Source organism: Cupressus sempervirens, chromosome 11 (assembly GCF_028749045.1).
Source record: "Cupressus sempervirens isolate cs-2001-9-10 chromosome 11, ASM2874904v1, whole genome shotgun sequence".
NCBI classification, from domain to species: Eukaryota; Viridiplantae; Streptophyta; class Pinopsida; order Cupressales; family Cupressaceae; genus Cupressus; species Cupressus sempervirens.
The window spans coordinates 597,535,408-597,558,081 of NC_143128.1; the positions used below are offsets into that span (position 1 = coordinate 597,535,408).

Here is a 22,674-nt window from a genome sequence, read left to right on the forward strand (position 1 = left end):
ATACTTCATTTATTTGTATTCTAATCATAAGGTACATATATATGAATAACGTCTACATTTTTTTTGTCATTAATATAAATATTTATTATATCTTACAACATTTTCTAATTTATGTGTTTGATGGTGAATTATATATTAGATAAAATATAGGTTTTCTTTGTTGATATTGGATTACATTAAATGTATAATACTTGAAATTTAGATGTGTTTTAATTTATTGAACATAAGATTGATATAAGAATTAAATTTCCTATCAAATGTCACAGATCTACCCCCTACAATATTATTTTGGCTGAGTTTCAAGCTCACCCATTCAAGCTTGCAACCATTTTTTACCTGATCTGGTTTCTCCACCATCTTCGTGGTTTTGCAAACTCGGCTGAAGGCCAACACAAAGACCCTTACTTAGCCTACTGCTCCTCGGTTGCTATTGCAGACTCCGATCTAGCTACTAGAGCCTGTTGTTGGTATGCTCAGGCTACTATCTTGCTGAGTTCAATTGGGATTGACACTGACCGTCTCCCTCCATACTAGTTCTCATTAGACGCTCTTGCTCATCTACTCCCCTCTTCAGAGCAGTTGAACGAGCATGTCAGACTTGACATTTACAGGCAATATATCATACGAACCTGGGTGGATCCTCCGGGGGGACTACATCTAATGATGACTTTCTACACCGAGCACTTCTTAGATATTCGAGATGGGATTATTGTTCACCCTAAGTACTTAGACAGATACTAGACACGGGCCCTGTGTATCTCCCTTGGCTCCTTCACAGTGGACTCACACAAACTTCGGATCCAAGTCGATCACCATATTGCCAGAGAGGATCGAGTGTGCACACTTTGTACCTTAGCAAAGGCAAAATCTAAGACTCATTTTCTTTTTAGATGCCCCATATACTACGAGATTAAAGGAGGATTTTACTATCTATTTAGAGATTGCAAATCCCTCTTGAATTTTTTCAGGTACACCGATCAGCATTGCATTGTGCTCTATCTCCATGAGTCCTTGCAACTTTGTGATCATACTTTATAGCTTTCATTTCCCAGGAGTCAAGCCCAAGCACAATTTATTACGACCTTCTTCTCACCTTTAACTCTGGTTCGAGGTGTGAAGCGTCCATATAGTTTCCCTAATATGGGTTATTCCAGAGCTTGAGAACCCACAGGGGACCTCTTCGCCAACGATACTCCTCTCATAGCACTTGGCTTCATCACAAGGCCTCTAGTAGCTACACTGATCAATTGTTGTTGGACTTTTTCCCTGCGAAGACGGATACCTAATATTTTCTATGATGTCTCTTGCTTTTTTCTTCTTTTGTTGTGCTTGTTTTTTGGTGAACAGTGTTTGGTGCTCCGTCTATCTGCTATTTTCTTGGTGTAAGCTTCCAATCCCCTAGACCCTCATTGTGGTCTTTTGTTGGACATTAATAATATTATCTTATCAAAAACTATAAAGAATTAAATAACAGTATAGATAGTCTATAACAGTTGGTTTCTTGATTTTATCTTTCTTAGTAAATGCAATTATTATGAAAACCCTAAACTAAAATGTAATTCTTAAAATCCAAACAATGAAATCTTGCAATGAAAAAAGTGAAATTGATTCTAAGCAGATACTAATCCAAAGAGAGAAAGCTCGCAAAATAAATGGGAAAACTATGCACTCCATAGAGATGAAATAGTTATCCATAGACGTGCAAAAGGCACAAATAGACAAGGACAACAAGATTACAATCGACAATACTATGCATCACATAGAGAAGCCCAAAAACAACAGGAGTTAGAAGTCACAACACTACCAGATGGAGATGCTAACTTTATGAAAGCATTAAAAACATTTCAGCACCAAATAGACTCCTTGGCAAACTTACAAATATGCACTACGTGCAAAGAATGTTATCCAGGCATGCTTTTGCAGTCATCAAGCTTGAATCCATCTTGCGGGCAATGCTTCAATGAGAAAGTGATACATCGATTCTTACCAATGAACAACATGGACCCGAGAGAGCAACCTCGTGTTGAAAAGACTAACCCAAGTGGAAGAGATGCTTATTGCCAAAATCAACCCAATATTGCAAGTCAACCATAGTTTTGTGGGGCAGTCTAAATACAGTGGACACACAATAAGCTTTGCACAAGACAAAAAACATTGCAAAAGTGCTTCCACAAAGAATACAGGAATTAGATGTGCTCATTATTTGAAGAGTGCATACACAAGGACATTATTATGATTATTACGTGAGTAGAAGTCAAGTTATAGGTGCACTGCAATACAAAGTCAAACATGACCCATATTATAGTGATGTCACCATAGATGTGGAATGCTTAGCGGAAATCCCATAAATAAGAACAGATGTTTTGAGCATGCTTCATAGCATTGAAACAAAGGAAGAGATGGTGATACCAAATAACGAGATGGAACTTGATGGAGATCTAACTAAAAATAGTGTTCCATGCACATCATCATTCATGTCTAAATTGCCAAATAGATGTCGTGAGCTAGAAATTATTAAGAAGACATTGGAACTGGAGGACAATATTGATGATGTCATCAACTGCCCTGAAATAGACCCTTCTCCAATAAATGATTATAACACCGAGGGGCTGTTGGATATGGCTTTTCCTACCTCATTCCTTTCAGAAACCAAACAAATGTAATCATAAGGATACAATTATAAATATATGTTTGTTCCAGAACAAATCTGCAATGGGATAATCCATGTGAAACTGATAATGATATCGGCTACAACCTTGTACCAGTTGGTACTGCAATGGGATAATCCATGTGAAACTGATAAATGATATCGACTACAACCTTGTACCAGTTGATACAAGTGCTAGTTATAAGTGTACATTCAATAGATGGATACCTTGGGGAAATTATCCAAATCACAATAAACTATTATTTTTTCTTTCCTTGTGTTGAAATTCTTTCAATGTATAGGGTAAATTGAAATATTAAAACTATGGATCAAAGACAATGCAATTTCGGAAAAGTTCTTCATACATGATGAAACAACACTAGCATCTGTACACACAGATTTTCAACCTATAGCTTATCTCACGAAAATAAAAAGTTCTAATATAGTTGTAATTATCTATAAGTCATTTCAACAAAGAACAGGCAAAACTCAAATTTTTCCTATGTCCATAACCGGTGATGACTAACCAAAAACTCAAAATATAAGTAAAAAGGGGTGAAAACACAAATTACATAGTACCAAATGTCCAAAACATCAACTTGTCTCAGATTTATTTTTAACACCAACAATGTATGCATTCCACGCATCCTGCTGCTTGAAGCTGGAAATCTCTTCATACTTCACATTATCATTCACATCATAGTCCTCCATTTCCTCCCCTTGTATATCTGGCATTTCACGAATCCAAAAATGTACAGAATTGAATCTGGCCTCTTCTAAGCAATCTTTAATTTCTGGTAAGGTCCATCTATTCATGCATCCAATTTTATCAAAAAATAACGTTAGCAATAACATATGCTTCAACTTCTCCAAATTGATAATTTCAGTATCCTATCATTTAGAAATGAACTAGGATCTTTGCAATAGCATACTCAGGCCACTGAAATACTGTCAGTGATACAATCTTATTTTATAGGCAACTTTAAATGAAATAGAATTTGCAAATATTCAATACCTTAAGTAATAAATCAGGTAAGATGATCCAAAGACTGAAATACATGGGAAGGAAATTATCTTCCAATTGGTTCGTTTGGATTTGAGGCCAGACAATGTTGGCAGTCTTTGCAACAACTACTGGTTTTTTTGTTTCAAGTTGAAGTAAGAGACATAAATCAGCAAGCATGCATTAACCTGATATCCTAAGCCAGGAAAGAAGAGGAGACTAAGCAGGCAAATGGAAATCAAAAGCTAACTAGAAAGATTTGATGAACTAAATATTTACACAGCTAAGACATTTCAATATTCAATGGAAATCGATGTGCCAGATAAGATAGATTAATCTTCTCAACAAGAATTCAATGTTTGTAATAATCGACTAACCTAGAATAGTTGACTACTTGATAAATAGATTTTCAAAAGATTTACAACATAGGAGCTATGTTACCGGAGATAAGAAAGGAAGAAACATGATGTCAATAATATCATGACCAGAAATGGAGTTTGGAGAAAACGGCACTGCAACAACAATGCCCATACGTCCATTAATTGCAATGTACATTTTAATGATGTTGTGGCTAAGAAGAGATCATGGTAAGAGACTTAAAATGAATCAAAGATTTTACAAGAAATTAGAGGTTTCCATCATTTGAAATAATTTAAAGAATCCAAAAAATGGTCATTAAGAAGTGTTATTATAATGTGGCCTTGACAGGAAACACTCCTGAAAGTACTTGAAGATGAAGGGCAATTGAAATGTGCACGCTTCATTGCTGACCTTGTCAAATGCTAGACTCTAGAATCTTTCGATCCTTAATAAGAATGTTTTTATAGTCCCTGACAGAGAAAGGAATTGTAAAGAAACCATATTACATGTAGAACCAAGATTTATTCATACATTTTGAACATTATACAGCCCATCTGCTCGAGTTGATGCTGCAAACGATGGGTGAAATCTGAGGAATGGAGACAGTTTTATGTGGAGATGAATGAGATTTACATATTTGTCACAAACTATGATATGTCCGAGGCCATTTTCAGAGCATTCTTGAGGCTTAAGTATACTAGTTTTCCAATTTCTTCTAATTCTGTAATTTCTAAACTTTATTGAAAAGTTAAAATGATTATTTTTTGACAATATGTTAATGTCTAATGTTTTTAATGATTGTAAAGAAAAGATTCAGCTCCCATACAACATATAAAACAACATGGTTACTGTTGTGTTGAAAACACGCATGCTCCATAGGCCATTGCGAATGGGGACTTGGGCTTTTTTTTTCTTTGGCAGTCAGCGGTTGTTAGTCTTGGTATTAGTATGGCAACATTTTGAAGTCTCAAGGGTTGGTAAGATAGAAATTTTTAGACAAGTTTTAGAAGCAAGACAGTTTTAGCTGTTAGTCAAAATCTTAGTTGCAAGTCATTATCCGTGTGCAGTTGAAAATTGATCTCAAATGGAGAAAGAAATCTTGGGCAAACATTTCAATGGGATTGAATGTCGAGGGAAATCCAATCATGGACAAATTCTGATTTGAAGAAGTCAACATTCCAACATTTAGCCAAATTTAGACATTATACTCGAAACCCAAGAGGGGCCTGGTTTCCACCCTTTTCCTGGGGCTGGGAGTCCAAGCATACCCAAATTTCCAAATTTGTGGGCCTCCCAAATCTCTCAAATCCAAGATGAATGTGAAATTAGATTTGCAACGCTGTAGAAATGACATGAGTTAGTAAAATGAAGAGCCATCTTCAAGCGTGACTTGATCATGATGTTAAATATGCAATTTCCAACCAGCTCTTATGCAAGTTTCAATGCAGTGATGATGTTTTTGGATTCAACAATGATGGGCTGAGGGCCTGAAAATGAAGTGAAAATCTGGGCGATTACACGAGAGATTACCTATCAATTCGCAGAATTCTGAAGAGGCCTTGAGTCAAAGCCCAAAGGCATCAAATCCTAAGTTGGAGCCCAAGCAAGTGCTAAATTCCACCAAAGCTTGGGGCTCAAGCCCAAGACAATCCTGATTTCTGGTCAAGTGTTGGGCCTCCAAGCCCAGCAGTCCGAATATTTCCACGCAGCAAACTTTCTAATGAGCCCAAACAAATGATGGAATCCAGCTTGCAAGGCAATAAAAAGGATTAAGAAGAGATGGCCAAGAAAATGTTAAAGTTATCGACATGTGAGTTCTGATTTGCACTCAGCTAATCTGATTTGATCGCTTCATTTGTGAAAATGACCAAACCTCAGTGAACATTTGTAACAATGGATGATGATTAAGAAATCTAATGTGCATTTCTGATTGAAAAAAACAAGAACAATACAAGCATGCTGATATCCTTCAGCACTTTAAATCTTTTTTAGAGACCAATCTCGGGATGGAGCCCAAGCAAGGTCAGACTTCCAACTTCCTTGGGGCTCTGACCCAAGCAAGATCAGATTTCCAACCTTTTTGGGGCTCCGAGCCCAGCGCAATACCAAAATTGCCCAGTTTTCTTGGGCACGATCTGCAGTGCAAACCAAAGTCTCAATTTGTTTTTGATGGAGTCCAAACAATTAGTGTTAGATTTGAATCACAATGATCAAAATTTCAAGGATTATAGGAAATTCTGATTTACAAGGAAAAGAAATTGGATTGATTTTAAGATCAATCATGGTGTTGCAATGTGAATTTAGTTAGAGCACAAGGAGGATCAGAATTCGAACCTCACTTGGGCTCCATTGTTAATGCTTTGGAGAAACTTAATCATCACTTCATAAAGATAAAGCAATTCCAACTAACTTCAATGCTAAACCAAATTGGCCTGCAAATAAATAAATAAAATTATTAAATTATAAACAAATGGAAACCAAATCAGATTGGTCCTCCCAAACTCTCCAGCAGTCATGTTGTTTGAAAGGGCACCTATAAAGGAGAAGCTAAAATGCCTGATTCACAATCATAATCCAACACACAATTGCTAATTTGAAAGTGTAGAGCAGAAGCAGAGGTGTGAATTCTTACAAGTTTGAACTTTTAACAACTCGATAGTCGTACAACATTACAATCATGAAATCAAATGGTTTGCTGTGGTGTTTTGCAAGAGAAATTGAATAAATTAAACTTGGAAAATCAGAAGTTGGTAGGTTGTGATAGAAATGTTAAAGTTTTTAAAAGGAAAGTTTTCAAATCATGTGCACTAACACTACATTTTTCTTTTATTTTGCGAGGAAACGACATGGATGCTTGAGAAAATGCACGAGGAAGATTTAAAGATTGAACATAGAGAAAAGGACACTACAACTTCAACGACTCAACCAAGATGAAAGAAAAAGGAAGAGTTTGAGCTGCAAAGTTCAGGTCACAACTTTAAGGGATTCCAAGAGCAACATAGAAGAGATCCAAGGTCTGCATGGGGGCAGCAACAAGGCAATTGAAAGTCATTCATCAAGCTAGCAAGAAAGTTTGAGGTAGGAAATCAAAATGAAAATGGTAGTGCAAGTGCATGAAAAAGTCAACAATCCTAAGGCTTTACAAAGAGATCATGACAACGATAAAGCAACATGAATGAACCAACCATCACTATGATCACTTGTAATGACCCCGAATAGGATTTACGCTTAATTTGCTTCTAATTCCCAATTTAGGGCTCGGAATGGATCTTGTAAATGTTGTGGATAACTTTGAATATGTTAAAGACTTTGATCTTACTTATTTCTTCTTATTACTAGGCATCTTCAACCCACCCGATTGCCTCTTTTAATCATGTCCTAATTCACTTTATTAATGATTATTATTTTTATTCCTGTTTAATTTCATTGATCCCTATTATATAGGGACGGGGTGGCGGCAATTTGTTATTACTTGTGTGGCCTTTCTTACTTATTACTTGTGTTGCCTTTATTACTAATTATCTTCCCCTGATGGTTTTCCGCCTTTCAAATTTCATACACATAATACATTGTAATGGGGGCAATTTAGTTTTTGTTGTTTGTTATCGGCTGCCCCTTACTTTATCATGTCCCCTCTCTATGTCACGCTCCTTACCTTAGTTCCTTCTTTATACATTTTTTGTCATTTAGGTATTTGACTCCCCTTATTAGCTGCTAGGATTCCTCCCCTTAATGGGTTCAGCTTATTCTAATGTCGTTTTTTGAACCTTCCCTTTACTCACTTTTTCATTTGGTGAATCCCCTTTTGTTTGTTGTCGAGTTACAGGATAGTTAGATGGTTGACACATCCGAGGGAGTTACACAGTCGTGACGTTTCGCCTCACAACCCCTTGAACACTATGTATTGCATTATTTCCTTATTTGAGACATGTTGGTATGGAGTACATTTGTGTACGATGATCAATGAATTAATATAATATTATCTCTCTTTACATTTCACGATGAGTACTTCACTTTCTGTATGTAACTAGTCTCTATTACCCCACGAGGGTAAACATTTGGCGTCGTTGCTGGTTTGAATCTAGGGAAAGTGACACGACCAATGGCATACCACAAATAGAGTAAATGGGAATACCTCTAGAGGAGAACGTGAGAGTGAACAAAAACGAAATTCCCAAACTGTTCAAAGGGGAGCACGAACTAACGGAGAACTTCCACATTCCTTCATCTAAAGAGAAGTTGTACAGGAAGAAGTTTTAGAGGACAGTGTCTGGGACTCACTGAACGTGAGCCCCATCACCAATCGACTGTTGCATCAATTTCCCAAACTCTTTGCACAAGCCTTTTTGGCACAGAGACGACAACGCAAGGAGATCATGCGGGAGCAGTGAAGGCAGCAAACCCTTCAGAACTTCCGCGAATGCAACCGTCAGGAAACAAAGGAGCGTGATGAAAACAACCAAAGGTCCCACCCATGAGCCCTAGGCCATGGGAATGTGAGTAGAGAGTGAATGAAAAAGAGCACTAACCTCTGTAATGGTTGTACAAATGACCATAATGATGTACGGAGACTTAAATAAAAGTGTTCTTGTTAACTATGATATTTTTTAAAGATTAATGCCAAATCAACTGAACAAAAATAAAAATAGAAATGAACAAAATAATGATGATATTCACGCTGCACAAAGAGCTTTGATCTTTGCACAACAAGTCGAGCGACAAAAAAGCCTCAGGTAACTCGCTAATGGGTACGACGGTGGGGTCACGGAGGGTGACTTCCATGTCGCAAGAGGTCCACTAAATGGAGAGCAGGATTCGCCTAACCATCTGCGATCGAGAAGTACCGAGGACTTACTTGAAGAGACATGGCAAAGATTGAATTTGGTCGAGGAGATTAGGGAGGAGTTTTTGAACTTACATATGCCATGGGTTTAGAACCCGAACAGAAGTAAAGAGGGAACCAGTGCGGCTAAAGGTGTCGGAGGAGCACGAGCACACGATGATTACTTTGTCTCAGATACACCGTTCGAGCGAGTACAATTCGATAGTAGACAAGACATGAATTTGGTAGCACTCAAGGAATGCATGGAAAGGTGTTGTCGGGCCAGGCTAGTACTGAACCCAAAGAAATGCAGATTCATGGTACCCTAGGGTAAGTTGTTGGGGCACACTATGTAAAAGACGAGACTCAAAACTAATCCTAACAAAATACGTGTGATAGTGGTGATGGAAGCGTCGATCGATGTCAATGGAGTCAAATCATTCTTAGGGCATATCGGCTATTACAAGAGGTTCATAAAGAACTTTGCTCAAGTTTCATGCCCCCTCAACAAGCTGACAAGAAAAGGGGAACCCTATTTTTGGGGTACGGAGCAAGAAAGCTCCTTTAAGGAATTAAAGATGAGATTGCTAGGGGCACCAATTCTGGTATACCCAAATTGGAATAAAGAGTTTCACGTGCACATAGACATGTTTAACATTGCGATTGACACAACACTTACACAAATTGGTAATCATGGCCTCAATCATCCTATCTACTTTGCTAGCAGATTGTTGTCAAAGGCAGAGAAGAACTACAACACAATGGAGTGAGAGGCTCTAGGAATGGTGTATGTTGTACAAAAGTTCAGACACTATCTGTTGGCAACAGCCTTCACATTCTATGTAGACCACCACACGTTGACGTACTTGGTAAACAAACCCATTATTCAGGGGAGGGTAAGCATATGGTTGTTGCTACTCCAGGAGTTTACATTCACTATTGTGGTGCGACCAGGGAAGAGCCACGTTATAGCCAATCAACTATCTTGGATCAAGGCAGGGGAGCCGCCGAAAGGAGTTAACGTTGACTTCCCAAATGCGCATTTATTTTGTATAGCCATCCTTCCGAAGTGGTATAAAAGCATCGGCGAATATCTATCCACTTCACAATTTTCGCGGGAGATGCCACCCAGCGAACGACGAAAGTTGGCATTAAGGAGCAGAACATTTTCCTTGATCAATGGTTTGTTGTATAAAATGGGGCCAGACCAAGTATTGAGAAGATGCATCATGGAGGAAGAAATACAAAGCATCCTTCAAGAAGCCCATGAAAGCTCGATAAGAGGGCATATGGGACCGGACACAATGGCAAGGAAAGTACTTTTGGCGGGGCTATGGTGGTCTACGCTATACAATGATGCCAGAGTGTGGGTGGTCAGCTGCGACACTTGTCAACGTGGGGGTAAACCCTTGCAATGAGATTTTATGTCGCTCAATCCATCACATGCCCAGAAGTTGTTCGAACAATGGGGTTTAGATTTCAACCCTTGAAGCCAAGTTGAGCTTATATGCCGCTACATCATGGTAGCAACAGAGTATCTCACAAAGTGGGTGGAAGCATGGGCATTGCCCAACAACTCAGCAATAAGTACAACAAAATTCATTTATGAGCAGCTAATCATGCGTTATGGCATCCCTATCCAATTGACTAGTGATAGGGGAGGTCACTTTGTTAATCATGTGATCCGACCGCTCACAACCAAGTTCAAAAAATTCCACTCCCTATCGAGCCCGTACCATCCGAGAGCCAATGGCTAGGCAAAAGCAACGGACAAAAATCTAGTGTCATTCATATATAAGTCATGCGGGGTGGAGCAAGCCGATTGGGAAGAGAAGCTACCATCAGCACTTGGGGCTTGTTGCACAACCTACAAAGTCACAACAAGACAAACACCATTCCGACTCATGTTTGTGCAAGAAGCAATTGTGCAGGCAAAATTTACGATTCCAAGCCTTTGGATAGCAATTGACAATAGACTTGGCAATATGGAAAATTTTAGGGTGAAATTCTATAGGCTAAACAAGCTAGACAAATGACGACTAATGGCGCAATGGGCAACTGAGGTAGCGCAAACTCGTCGTAAAGTATGGCATGATTAACATTTGAAGTGGACAAGGTTCCATCTTGGACAATTGGTACTAAGGTACAATAGGCGAAACGAGATCAAACCCGGAAAGTTCAAGGTGAAATGGCAGGGACCCTACAGAATATGGGAAGTCGGCAACAATAGAGCCATTAAGATATGGACTCTCGATGGACGGAGATAGCTAACTCAGTGAATGGCTCGAAACTCAAAATCTACCATCAACGGCATGAAGGACAGAGCGACCCACCAAGCAAACTAGCTATGAGAATTAAGTAATAAAAAACAATTAAACTTTTAAATTAAAAAAGGGAACCCAAACGGCAATGTCAGCGGATCCCACAGTTGCACTAGACCTCCCAGCAGACACTATGACCCTGCAAAAACACCTTAAACCCCGTTGAGACACCATAAGTCTACCACATCGCAGCCAAGTTGGACAAACACCACCAATCAAAGGGCAAGTAGCAAGAGTTGTGAATAGGAGAAACTTGCGAAGGCAAAAAGAAGAGAAGTATCTGTGGAGAGGGAGACAACATAAAGGCCACAAACAAGGTTGACGAGCGGAGGAGAGAAGGATTGGGCACATCGTCAGGGGATACATAGCAGAAGTTGTTAGGTGTCCGCAAAGAAGTAGCAACCAAGGACGGAAGGAAGCCAAAGCCACCAAAGATGGAGAACAAGGGAACTCTGAAGGAAGCCAGAGACACGGCAACCAACATAAAGTGTCGCAAAAACACTTGCCGTGGACATACTCAAAGGAGTGGAACCAACTGCAGAGAGGTATCTAAGGCGGCAAAGATCATTCACGCACGCAGAGGGGACACTAAGGGTGCCAAAGAAAGGTGCAGGCAATTAAGGCAATCACAGACAAGCCACCAAAGGAAGGAGGCACAAATCCATTCCCGAGGGAAAAGAAACCAAACATAAAAGAAGGAGATCGTGGGCACTGCATCCAAACCCTAACCATTTTGGTCATAATAAGACAAAAAAAGAGAGGATTAAAGCATGGAGTCGACAGGCAAGAGGCGACAGTGGAAGGACCAACTGAAAGCAGATTGTTCCAATATGAACAAAAATACAAGAGTCTTGGCCTCAAGTGTTCGTGTTGTAGGATCGGAAGCCCCATCTAGTAGTAAGAAACAAAAGGTGCATCTGAAAGTACAACAAACTTCTCAAAAGGCGGACATTTCCCACCGTATAGTTCAGTTTGAGAATGTAGGTGATGGTGGCAAGAGACGCCAAATACTGAGCTCATCAAGCAGATACCAGTGTGCGCACAGGTGCATTGGGACTTCCAAATGCCAGTATTTTCCATCTGGTTGTTTGAGCAGGTATTGAGAACCGTAATTGAATCATATGACAAACATAGCAAGAGGAGGTCATTCAAATACAAAAAACATTCTATCATTGTTTCGTTCAAAGCCCATGATTGTTCCAGAGTTCTTGGTATTCCAAGACAAGGAAGCTGCAAGGTGGTAACCAAAAATCACAAACTTCCACAGGACCGTAAGGAATATTGGCTTAAGCTGGTGGGTCGAAAACTCACTGCTAACGAATTTGATTCTATCATAAAAGGCGCCAAGAGTAGAGGGTTGAGAAGTGACTTTGTCAAGGAAGGGCCTTGGCGGTGTATCTTGGATGTCATGAAAAGCTAGCTAATAGGGGCATGTAAGGCTTTCAATATTGCCTAACCGCAAATTGTTTTCATGAATGGAAACATAAACAGGGTGCTCTATGAGTGGGCATCTGTCCTGGCTGATCAAATGGAGGAGTTTATGATGCTACAACACCGCACATTTTAAATGCCCCACTACGCCATCAAATTATTTTTGGAGGCTACACTTCATCAAATTCTTGCTGATGTGTTTGAGGTACTGTCAAAAGGCAAGTTGGTGCAGGGGGAACCCACATTATTTTATTGACGACACTTAGATACAAATGGCACACTGGCTAGTCAGAAGCAGGTGATGCACGAATTGAGCACCAATGACACTTATAGCGACTGAAAAGATACTACGGAGAGTGATTCGGAGAGCGACAACTTTTAGGACGAGGATGAGGTGACCCATGCATTGTCTCCACCTAGGTCACTCTTTGCACCCCCTCTATAACCCACAATGGCATACTTGGTATCCACCACTTCCACTAATTGGATCCCATCATTTGGCCAAAGGAAACCACCTATTGTTATGACACCACCCTCGGTGATGACTGAGACCACCGGAGTGGTAAATGAACAGGTGACAAGGGAAACGGAAGTAGTCTTTCTAGAGATGACCGCTAAGAGTCACATAACGGAAGTTGCCCCAAATCATACTAGCCCAGATGTAGTGGATATAGCTCCAGCAGAAGGTGCAATGGAGATGCACCAGGAGATGGAGGCAGATGAGAGAAGATCACCAGAGCCTCAAGTCAGATTAGAGGTGATTGGCATGGAGGCTATCATCACCATTTCTTCTACCTTGTTGTTCGAACCAGTGAGCATGGAACAGTTGGCACAACCCAAGGTTGAGGAGGTTCAAGTGATGGACAAGGCTAGTATGTTCTTGCAACAACAGTTCCAACTCAATCCTGCAGACGTTGGGGCCTCCATTCAATCCCCAAGACAGGAGGAGGTTTTGGCTAGAATAACAGCACCACCACAAGAGACGGGGATTCCATTATCCAAGGGTGCGCCAAGAGATGAGGAGGCCAAACAGGAGGTGGAAGCGGCTGCTACAGCAGGAATAGAGATCGATATGGACCAACAAGATAAGCAGTAGGACAAGGAGAGGTTCCCCTATGTAATGACCCCAATAGGTTATAACTTCTTCAAACACCAAAAATCTTTATACTTCAGTTGTTTGTCATTTCGTCAAACACTTTGCAAGCAAGCTCTGATACCACTGTAATAACCCTCCTCAAATCTGCCCTCAAAAATGCTGATGAAAGCTCAAGGAATTTCATCAAACAATTCACATGCAAGAGACGTATGATTGATATAGTATTTCAGCTAGTTTCAAATGACTTTTTCTTCAATTCGCATCAATGAGAATCTTGTGCTAGAAGACTACAATGGACTACACAATGACCTAACATGAGTGTGCTACTAATTTTGACAATATTCAGTGCATATATATGATCTAAGCATGAAAAATGAACACCTGCAGCCAACTGACATTTTTACAAACAGTTGGTATGCAAACTAACTAGCTGATAAATAATAATATTGAATTGCTCAAATGACACTAGCAACTATTATCTCCTTAATTGCAATGAAATTTCCAATGCTCATGAAATATGGCCAAGACTTTTTTTGGCATTTACATGGATTAAAAAAAATGATAATGCTGGTATAATGCACACTTACAGCTGAAAGCTTATAACACCCTAAAAAGCTATACTAACAAAAGAACCTGGTTGTAGATCGCTGTAATAATTTCCTTCAATGCTGCCCTTTCTGCTTTGCTTTTTTCGAACTTCTTTTTTCGGCTTGCTTTTTCGATTCTGCTTTTTCGGATTGCTTTTTCGTACCCGCTTTTTCGGTTCCGCTTTTTCAGACTGCTTTTTCATATCCGCTTTTTCGGATTGCTACTATGTTGAATCTCAAGACCATATCTTTCAATGGCGTCAAGATTTTCAGCTTGAAGGGATTTCGTCCTTCAAACTATTGAGATATAATCTCCAGAAAATTCTCCAATTTCTTTGATATTTCCAAGCATGAATAAATGAGAGCTATCCTCTTTCTTTTAATCCCTTCCTCACTTGCTCCACGCTTCTGTCTTGCCAATGTGGGATAATACATGAGTTTTAATATTACTTCTTTTTTCCTTTTACAAAGTCCATGTATGTAATCAAAAGGGGAACTCTTGATTTTTTTATAAAGTGACTTTATAAAATATTTTATAATTCAAGTCACTTTATTAAATTAATTAAATATAAAGTTACCTTTTAATATTTATTTATTTGATAACTTTATAAATAATTAACTTAATACCACTTATTTATTTAATTAAAAATAATTAATTAGTCATCCTCATAAAATATTCATTATTTTGGACAACCTAATTAATTAAATCAAATTGCCTCCAAAATGGGGACATGACACCCTATGGGTTGGACAAAGAGGGATCCACGACATACATTAGAGCTCAGGAGGATGTGTTGGAAAGAAGTCGGGTACTTGGACATAATGCCTTGACCGGAACAAGGGAATTGTAATTGATTCGAGCCTACATACGGCGAACGTGCTCCGAATGGTTCTGCTCTTGCTTTGAGGCAAGAGGGTGGTTAGCAATTGAGACGCCAAAGATGCTGGTAGATTGGGCTAGAGAGCCTGAATTGGTACCAATCACCAGCACCATGGAGAGGCTTGCACATGAGATAGTAGTGGCCTATAAAGACGCCTACTATGCTCAACAGTGTGCGGAGGTAGACAGGGTTGTAGCTAAGAGTTCCAGAGAGGTTGAGGCGAAGGCTTGGGAGGAGCTGGCCACTCACTTGGCTAGCCAACAGGCAGCTTGGGCGGCATAGCGAGCAGCGCTCTTGCAGGACAAAGAAAAGGCTGAGAAGGGAAGGATACATTCATATCACTGATATAAGGAAAGCTTGTGCAAGTAGATCATGTGGTTTAAGGAGAATGTACAAAGGGAGCTATTACAACTATACATAATTCGGGCAGAGATATAATCTGCCTATGCAGTATTATAAAGCTAACAATTAGGAACAACAACCGGATACATATATAAGAGAAAACATTGCATTCTTCTCACATAGACCAGGATGATCTCCATGAAGATTCTCTTCATTAATACTATATGCATCTCCAGATCAAATATTGTATAAAATAATCAAATTATAATTTCCAGAATGTTATCAACTTCAGGTTATAGAAGGTGGAGTTGTATATATTCTTTGCATTTATTAGTTGAAGCTTCCCTAACACAAAACATTATCAACCCTTCTTGTCAAATTGATATCATAACGAATTTCTAAGGACCAATATATCATTTGATCCAGTAAAAAAACGAATCATATACAAATTTTGAATAGAAAAAAATCTCTTGCAATTAAATTGTAAGATATTAATCTCAAACCCCATGGGACTGAACAGGGGACATTACATAAAGTAGGAAATATTTTATTATTTCCTAACTGGTAATTAAATAAATTAATGATAAAAGTGATTATTTTTATTTTCTAAGTGGCGATAAAATTAATTAACAATAAAGTGATTAAATATTCACTTATTATTATAATTTATTAATAATATAATGAGACTTTATAATATTATGTTAAAAAGTTACTTTTTTAAAATAAAGATATACCCCCACCTAATGGGCCCAATATGCTTTAAATGGGGTGCAGCGCTAAAAAAGAATTATGGTTTTCAGAGAGCAAAAAGAAAAATTTGGCCTTCATTAGGGCATTCTAGACTACATCTTTTATAATCTTTTGTGGAAGCAAGTCTACGATTTTTAAATCTGCACCTACACACAGGGATTTGGGAATGAAAACTTTCATATCCACGCTAACTGGACGTAGCCCCAGTCATATTTTGTCTTATTCCAGCATTGTGGCACCTAGAGAATGCTATTTTAGGGTCATACAAAGATCAAACATAAGGTTATACAGTGTTTGCAGCAAGGAAGATGTGTAGACTTTAATTCCGAGCCATTTGGGAATCATTAACAGCAAGCTAATCAACTTCTATTGCAGCCATACCATTAAAACAGTAGGCGATGCCTTTGGAGTGGCAAGTGAATGATGGAAAATAAATTGAAAGGTTTTGACAGTTCGATTTGTTACAGAATTCAGTGTTATTAATAAACTATTGTAGATCACTAAGTTCCCAGGTGGAATTATTGTATAGGAGGGTTCTGTGAGCATTTTAATGTGGAAAACTGTCAGAATTTGAGAACCTTGTCTGGAGACTCAGAGATTTGTAGCATACATGCATAAATTGTTTTCGATAATTCATTTAAGGAATAATAAAACTCATTGGTGATGTTGATTCATCCTGGAAGCACCTATATCAGCATATTCTGGAAATTCATTCAAATAAGAGAGCATACCAAGCAAGCTCTGGACACCTAATATATCATGTTTCAGCTTGTATGGAATAAATAAATTTTTTTTTTCATTTTGTTTGCTGTAATAAAGAAATCCAAATTCTGCATTCAATTTTCAGTATTAGTGTTGTTATTCTGCAAATTCATGTCATTCTACATCATTCAAACCCCTAAAAACACAAGCAAACTTCAAAAACCACATCAAAACACAAACTACTTGCCGGGCAAAGAATTCGATTAACAAACCAATCAGATTGCGCTGATAAATTAGCTGGCATCTTTCAGTGGTATCAGAGCATAATCTTGTCAGCCTATTGGGTAATGATTGCATTCAATCAGTGTGAAGATCACGTGTGCACAAGTCAATCTAGATTGGGTTTTTCCATTGGACAACAAATAGAGGACATGGAAAAATTAGCTAGCAATAAATAGACATGGAAAATTAGATCACCATTATACAAGCGCAGACATCAATTTGTAATTTATTAATAGTCATATGGCCTCCCCAACTCACCCAGTCTACTATTGGCATCCCCAAATCGCCTGGCGTATGGCCCAAAAGACCACACCCTTACCCACCATACGGTCCAATGTATGGCAACACTCCCTTTGATAGTCGGTGGTACTTATGAATGTGAGGATTGTGGACTGCATTACAATGTTGTACATCTGCAAAAATACACCATACACCACCCTTCCCCTACGCAATGCAGTTGGACTGATGTTAAATGGCAGTTTATGACTTGGCTTCCGACACGATATTCTCTTTACGATCTTCTTTGTATGATTATTGTATGACCTTGCCATATGGTTGCAATTCTTTGTTGTACGGTGTTGATTCTTCTATTTGTGTCAACTACCTATCTTCTACCCAAAGATTATGGTGATGAATAGAAACAATTACAAACAAGATGATGTAGAGTCAATACAAATAGGAGTCGATCATGAGGCACATGCAATATAGAATATTGTGAATTTAAAACAATTTCGTCTTCAAATGAACATCTCACCAATCCAAAGTCAAGAGAATCGGGATTGGATCGGAATCGGCAAGGCCGAATCGAATCGTGAATTGGCCATCAATCGGAATCGAATCGGCCACGAATCAACAAATTAAAAAAACTCTTGAAATTTAGAGATTTCAACAATTTAAAACTTATTTCATACTCTTTATTGATTATAACTTAAACACACTATAACATCATCAAATAGAAGTTTACATAAACATGGAACATAAATGATAAATCCATCACATACGTAACTATGTTACACGTAAAATGTAAAATGTAGGTTGTAGCTGGAGTAAATAGAAATCATAGGATCATAATGATTCAAATCATAGAATGTATGTAAGATGAAGATCCATAAGACATCAAATCATAAATGTATGTAAGAATTTAAGATAAGGATCCATGAAACGTATGTATGTAAGAATCTAAGATGAAGATCCATAAGACATCAAATCATAAATGTATGTAAGAATCTAAGATGAAGATGCTCTTTTCTACTCATACTAAACAATTAGAAGGCCCTTTAGGGTTAAGACAAAGAGGAAAGGCAAAAAAAAGTATTAAAAAACATGTGTTTTTATTTTAAAAATGTCTTCACTTTTGGCTGCTCACGCCAATTCATCAGGCTGATTCATGCGATTTTTTGCATGAATCGGCAATTCATGCGATTCGTGACAAAAAATTGGTGATTCAATTCACTGGCTCCAAAAAAATCACAGGGCATGAATCGAATCGCCAAGCCAGCGATTCTCAGAACTATCCGCCAATCGCACAAAAGAGTAGAGTGAGGTGGTTATCAACCACCAAATTCGTGAGTCTCTGAATAGGGAGGATCTTGCACCTCTAAAACTGAAGACAACATTGAACTTCCAATTGGAGTTCACAAGTACAAATAAAATACGAAATTCGAATACCTACAACAATAACTAGCTCGACCTTATATTACACCTCTGTTGTCAGTAAATTCTATATTGTCGCTGACATGTAGAATAGTATCCAAAAGGGCGCATGACGATTGAGTCACCCCTTCGGAAGGTATATGTACACCGTCCAGAATGGACTTTGGATCATCATTGTAATCATCATCATTGGAGTTATTGTAATAAGCATATTACGTATATGAATAAAGTATTTGTTCTATGTTATATCTTGCTATACATGCAATAAGTATCCTTTTACCCTATACGGTAAACATTTGGCGCCATTGCCAGTCGAACATGGAACGAAGGAAGTGTGATGAAGATTAATGCCTAATTTGCTTAATAAAGATAGGAATAAGATAAAAGATAAGGATGAAATATGTACAACACATGAAGTTTTAATTTTAACACAACAAATGGAGCGTAGACAGAAACTTCAGCAAATTGCCAATAGGCACCGAGGGGGGTGAAGGAGCACAGACGGAGGGAGTGCATTCACCTAGCAGACCAAGGAGTGTCACGGAATTGCTAGAAGAGTCTCGACAACGATTAAATTTGGTGGAAGAGACAAGGGAGGAGTTCATTAACCTGTATACGCCAAGGGTAGAGAATTCGAACGGAAGGGAAGTAACTCGCACGGCTCGAAGTGCCGAAGGAGCAAGAATGTAGAGTGAACTCTTCATTCCTGACACACCCGACGAACGAATATAGGGAGAAAATCGAACAACTTCGCTTGAGGAAGATCATTTCTCACCAGGTAACGTGGTTGTTGGAAGTAGGATAGCTGTCCGAAGCAACGCAGTTGTACAAAACATCGCAGGTGTGTACAACAACACGGGTGTACAAAAAAATGCGATTGTACAGAACAGCGCGGTTGTACAAAACAGCGCAGGTGTGCAGAACAGCGCGGGTACACAAGTACCACAGAATCAAAAGAAAGTAGTGATGTCAGGACCCAAGGAAAAATTGCCAAAGTTTAATGGTGACGAAATGGCAGATTTAATGGTGACGAAACGGCAGATTTAATGGTGACGAAACGGCAGATCCAATCAGACACTACAAGATGTGTGAAACAATATGCACAACAAACAGTGTAAAGAACGAGGATGATTGGGTTCAGCAGTTTCCAACGACCCTGCGGGATGTGGCAATTGATTGGTTTGCAAATGTCGACCCTCAGAAATTGACTACGTGGGCGGATGTGAGAAAGGAGTTCATAGCAGAGTTCCGACTACTACAGGACGATAACAAAATTGTAGCAAAGATATACAACACCAAGCAAAGAAAGAACGAAACAATCTGTGCCTATGCAAACGGTTGAAAGAGCTGATCAACCAACCGACAGATTGAAGAAACAATGGTTTGTTGAGGGGCTACGGCCGGCTCTGAAAAAGAAGATGAAGATTGTACCACCAGCACCGTACGCAGATGCGTATAATCACGCGATGGATTTGGAAAGCAAACAAAAGTAAGAAGCATAAATCGTCGGATTCAAACAATTTATCATCCGAAAGTAGCATTAGTGATGAAGAATCAAACAAGAAAGTTCGAGCGTTACAGAAAGATATGCTACGAATGATGAAAGAATTTAAAATTTTGAAAAAGAATCTAGACTCAATGAAGGGAGAATTGTGGTGCACAGAATGTAAAGAGGATGGCCACACAAAAGGCTCATGCCTAAAAAAAAATTCTGTGATATCTGCCAGGTTGTGGGACACTCCATAAAGGAGTGCCCATTTAACATGAAGTCAAAATCCGCCAGAACAAACACAAACAACAATGCAACTTTGGGAGGATATCGCAACAATAATCGACACCGAAGGGGTGGCAATCATAACAATAATAACAATGGAGGTCGGAACTGGATACAGTACGACGCGAGTGGACAGCCAATGATACAGTGCCATGCGTGCAATCTCTGGCGTCACTTCGCCAGAGATTGTACCACAAAGAAGACGCCGCAACTATTATGCAGATGGTGTGGTCCGGGAGAGCACAAAGATTCAAAATGCCGAAAACAGGGGGTAAATCTGTTAAGCATCGAAGCATGTGATGAGAAGGTACTAGCCATTACATGGGAGCAAGCTAAGAAGGCGAAATATCTTGATGCAGAAGAAGAAAAAGAGTGGTTACAGCAAGCGCGAACAGAGCTAGAAAGATAGATGAAAAGAGGAAAGTTGCAAGTAAAAGACACTGTTGATACCTCAAAAAGGAACTTAGCTAAACAAAACATGATAAAGCAGGTAATGCAAACGGAAGTCCCTATTAAATTAAATGACCTTCCGACAATGCCACAATTGCGGACAGTCGTTCTAAATATGACACTGCTTCCGAAAGCGATGGAGGAAACAAGAAGGGACGGAAGTGGAACAATGGCAGCAGACCCAATGCTACTGGCACTTACGACAGGAAGGCATCCGACAATAGTCGAGATGGATATTCTGGGAATCGTACTGACAGACATAATTGTGGACGAAGGATCAAGCGTGAATGTGTTACCGGAAGATATATGGAAAAAGTTAGGACAACCCACACTGTGACCACCTATATTCCAGTTACGGCAGATCAGCACAGGATCAAACTGTTGGGAACCTTGATGGCACAGCCAGTAACTATTGGAATGCAACCATTCTTATTAGATTTTGTGGTCATTCCACTGAAAAGAAGAGGGTATGACGCTATCCTTGGACGGGGTTGGTTGGTGCAAGCAAAAGTGAAACATGACTGGAAATGAAACACCCTATCCATGGAACACGGAGACAAAAGATTCATAATTGACTTCCATACACAAATGGTAGGGGAAGAGGCAACGTCGTCAAACTCAGAAGGTGAAGGTGAGAGTAATGATGAAGGAAAGAAGAGATGGAACTAGATGGAGTATCGAGATTAGAAAGAGGGTCGACTATGACAACCTAAACTCGGTGAACGGATTACTACACTGGCAGATGGAGGATTACGAGCTCTTTCCGACCTGCAACATGTTGGGTGTCAAGGAAGAAAAAGAAGGAAACAAGTTTCCAAAGGAGTATAGTAAAATAAAGGAGGGAGAAGCGCAGGTGGATGAGACACCAACCCATACGTTCAGTGAAGATAAACCGATGAAGTATGAAGAGCCTACGGTGAAAACAACGAACTTAGGAGATGAGGCGAATCCAAAAAATATTATTGTAGGAGATGATTGGAACCCAATTTTGAAGGCAGCAGTGTTCAAAATATTTATGGAGTACAAGGACGTCTTCGACTAGACGTATAAAGACTTAAAGGAGTGCCACCAGAGTTATGTGTCCACCAGATATGGTTGATTGAAGGTGCAATACCTGTACGGAAGCGACCGTACCGAATGAATAAAAACTATGCTGCACGGGTCATGGAAGAAATCAATCAGATGCTGGAAGCAGGAATTATTTTTAAAGTGCAGACAAGTGAGTATCACCGATTGTGATATCTCTAAAAAAGGACACCACGCAGATAAGAATATGCGTAGACTTCCGATGCCTAAACGCGGTAACAATTAAAGATCCATTTCCGATACCATTCACGGATAGCATTCTGGAGGAAGTGACGGGGCACGAGATTTATTCATTCATAGATGGATTCTCGAGGTACAATCAGATATCCATCACCAAAGAAGACAAATTAAAAACAACATTCGTTGTGGAAGATGGAGTATACGCCTACAACAGGATGTCGCTCAGACTGTGCAATGCTCCGGCGATGTTCCAAGGGATTATCCTATACATATTTGATAAAATGTCTGTCAGAAGTTTTAAAGCATT

At 39.1% G+C, this 22,674-nt stretch overlaps 1 protein-coding gene across 1 annotated transcript in view; it reads right to left on the reverse strand.

Annotated features, from left to right (window-relative positions):
• Positions 1 to 2,991: 2,991 nt before the first annotated feature.
• LOC149531093 (S-adenosyl-L-methionine-dependent methyltransferases superfamily protein) overlaps positions 2,992 to 22,674 on the reverse strand; it is a 130,711-nt gene continuing 111,028 nt past the window's right edge. The window contains exon 5 of the mRNA XM_089810528.1: positions 2,992 to 3,455. Within this exon, the coding sequence (XP_089666654.1) occupies positions 3,242 to 3,455 (214 nt within the window). The 3' untranslated portion in view covers positions 2,992 to 3,241. The remainder of the gene's footprint in view (positions 3,456 to 22,674) is intronic.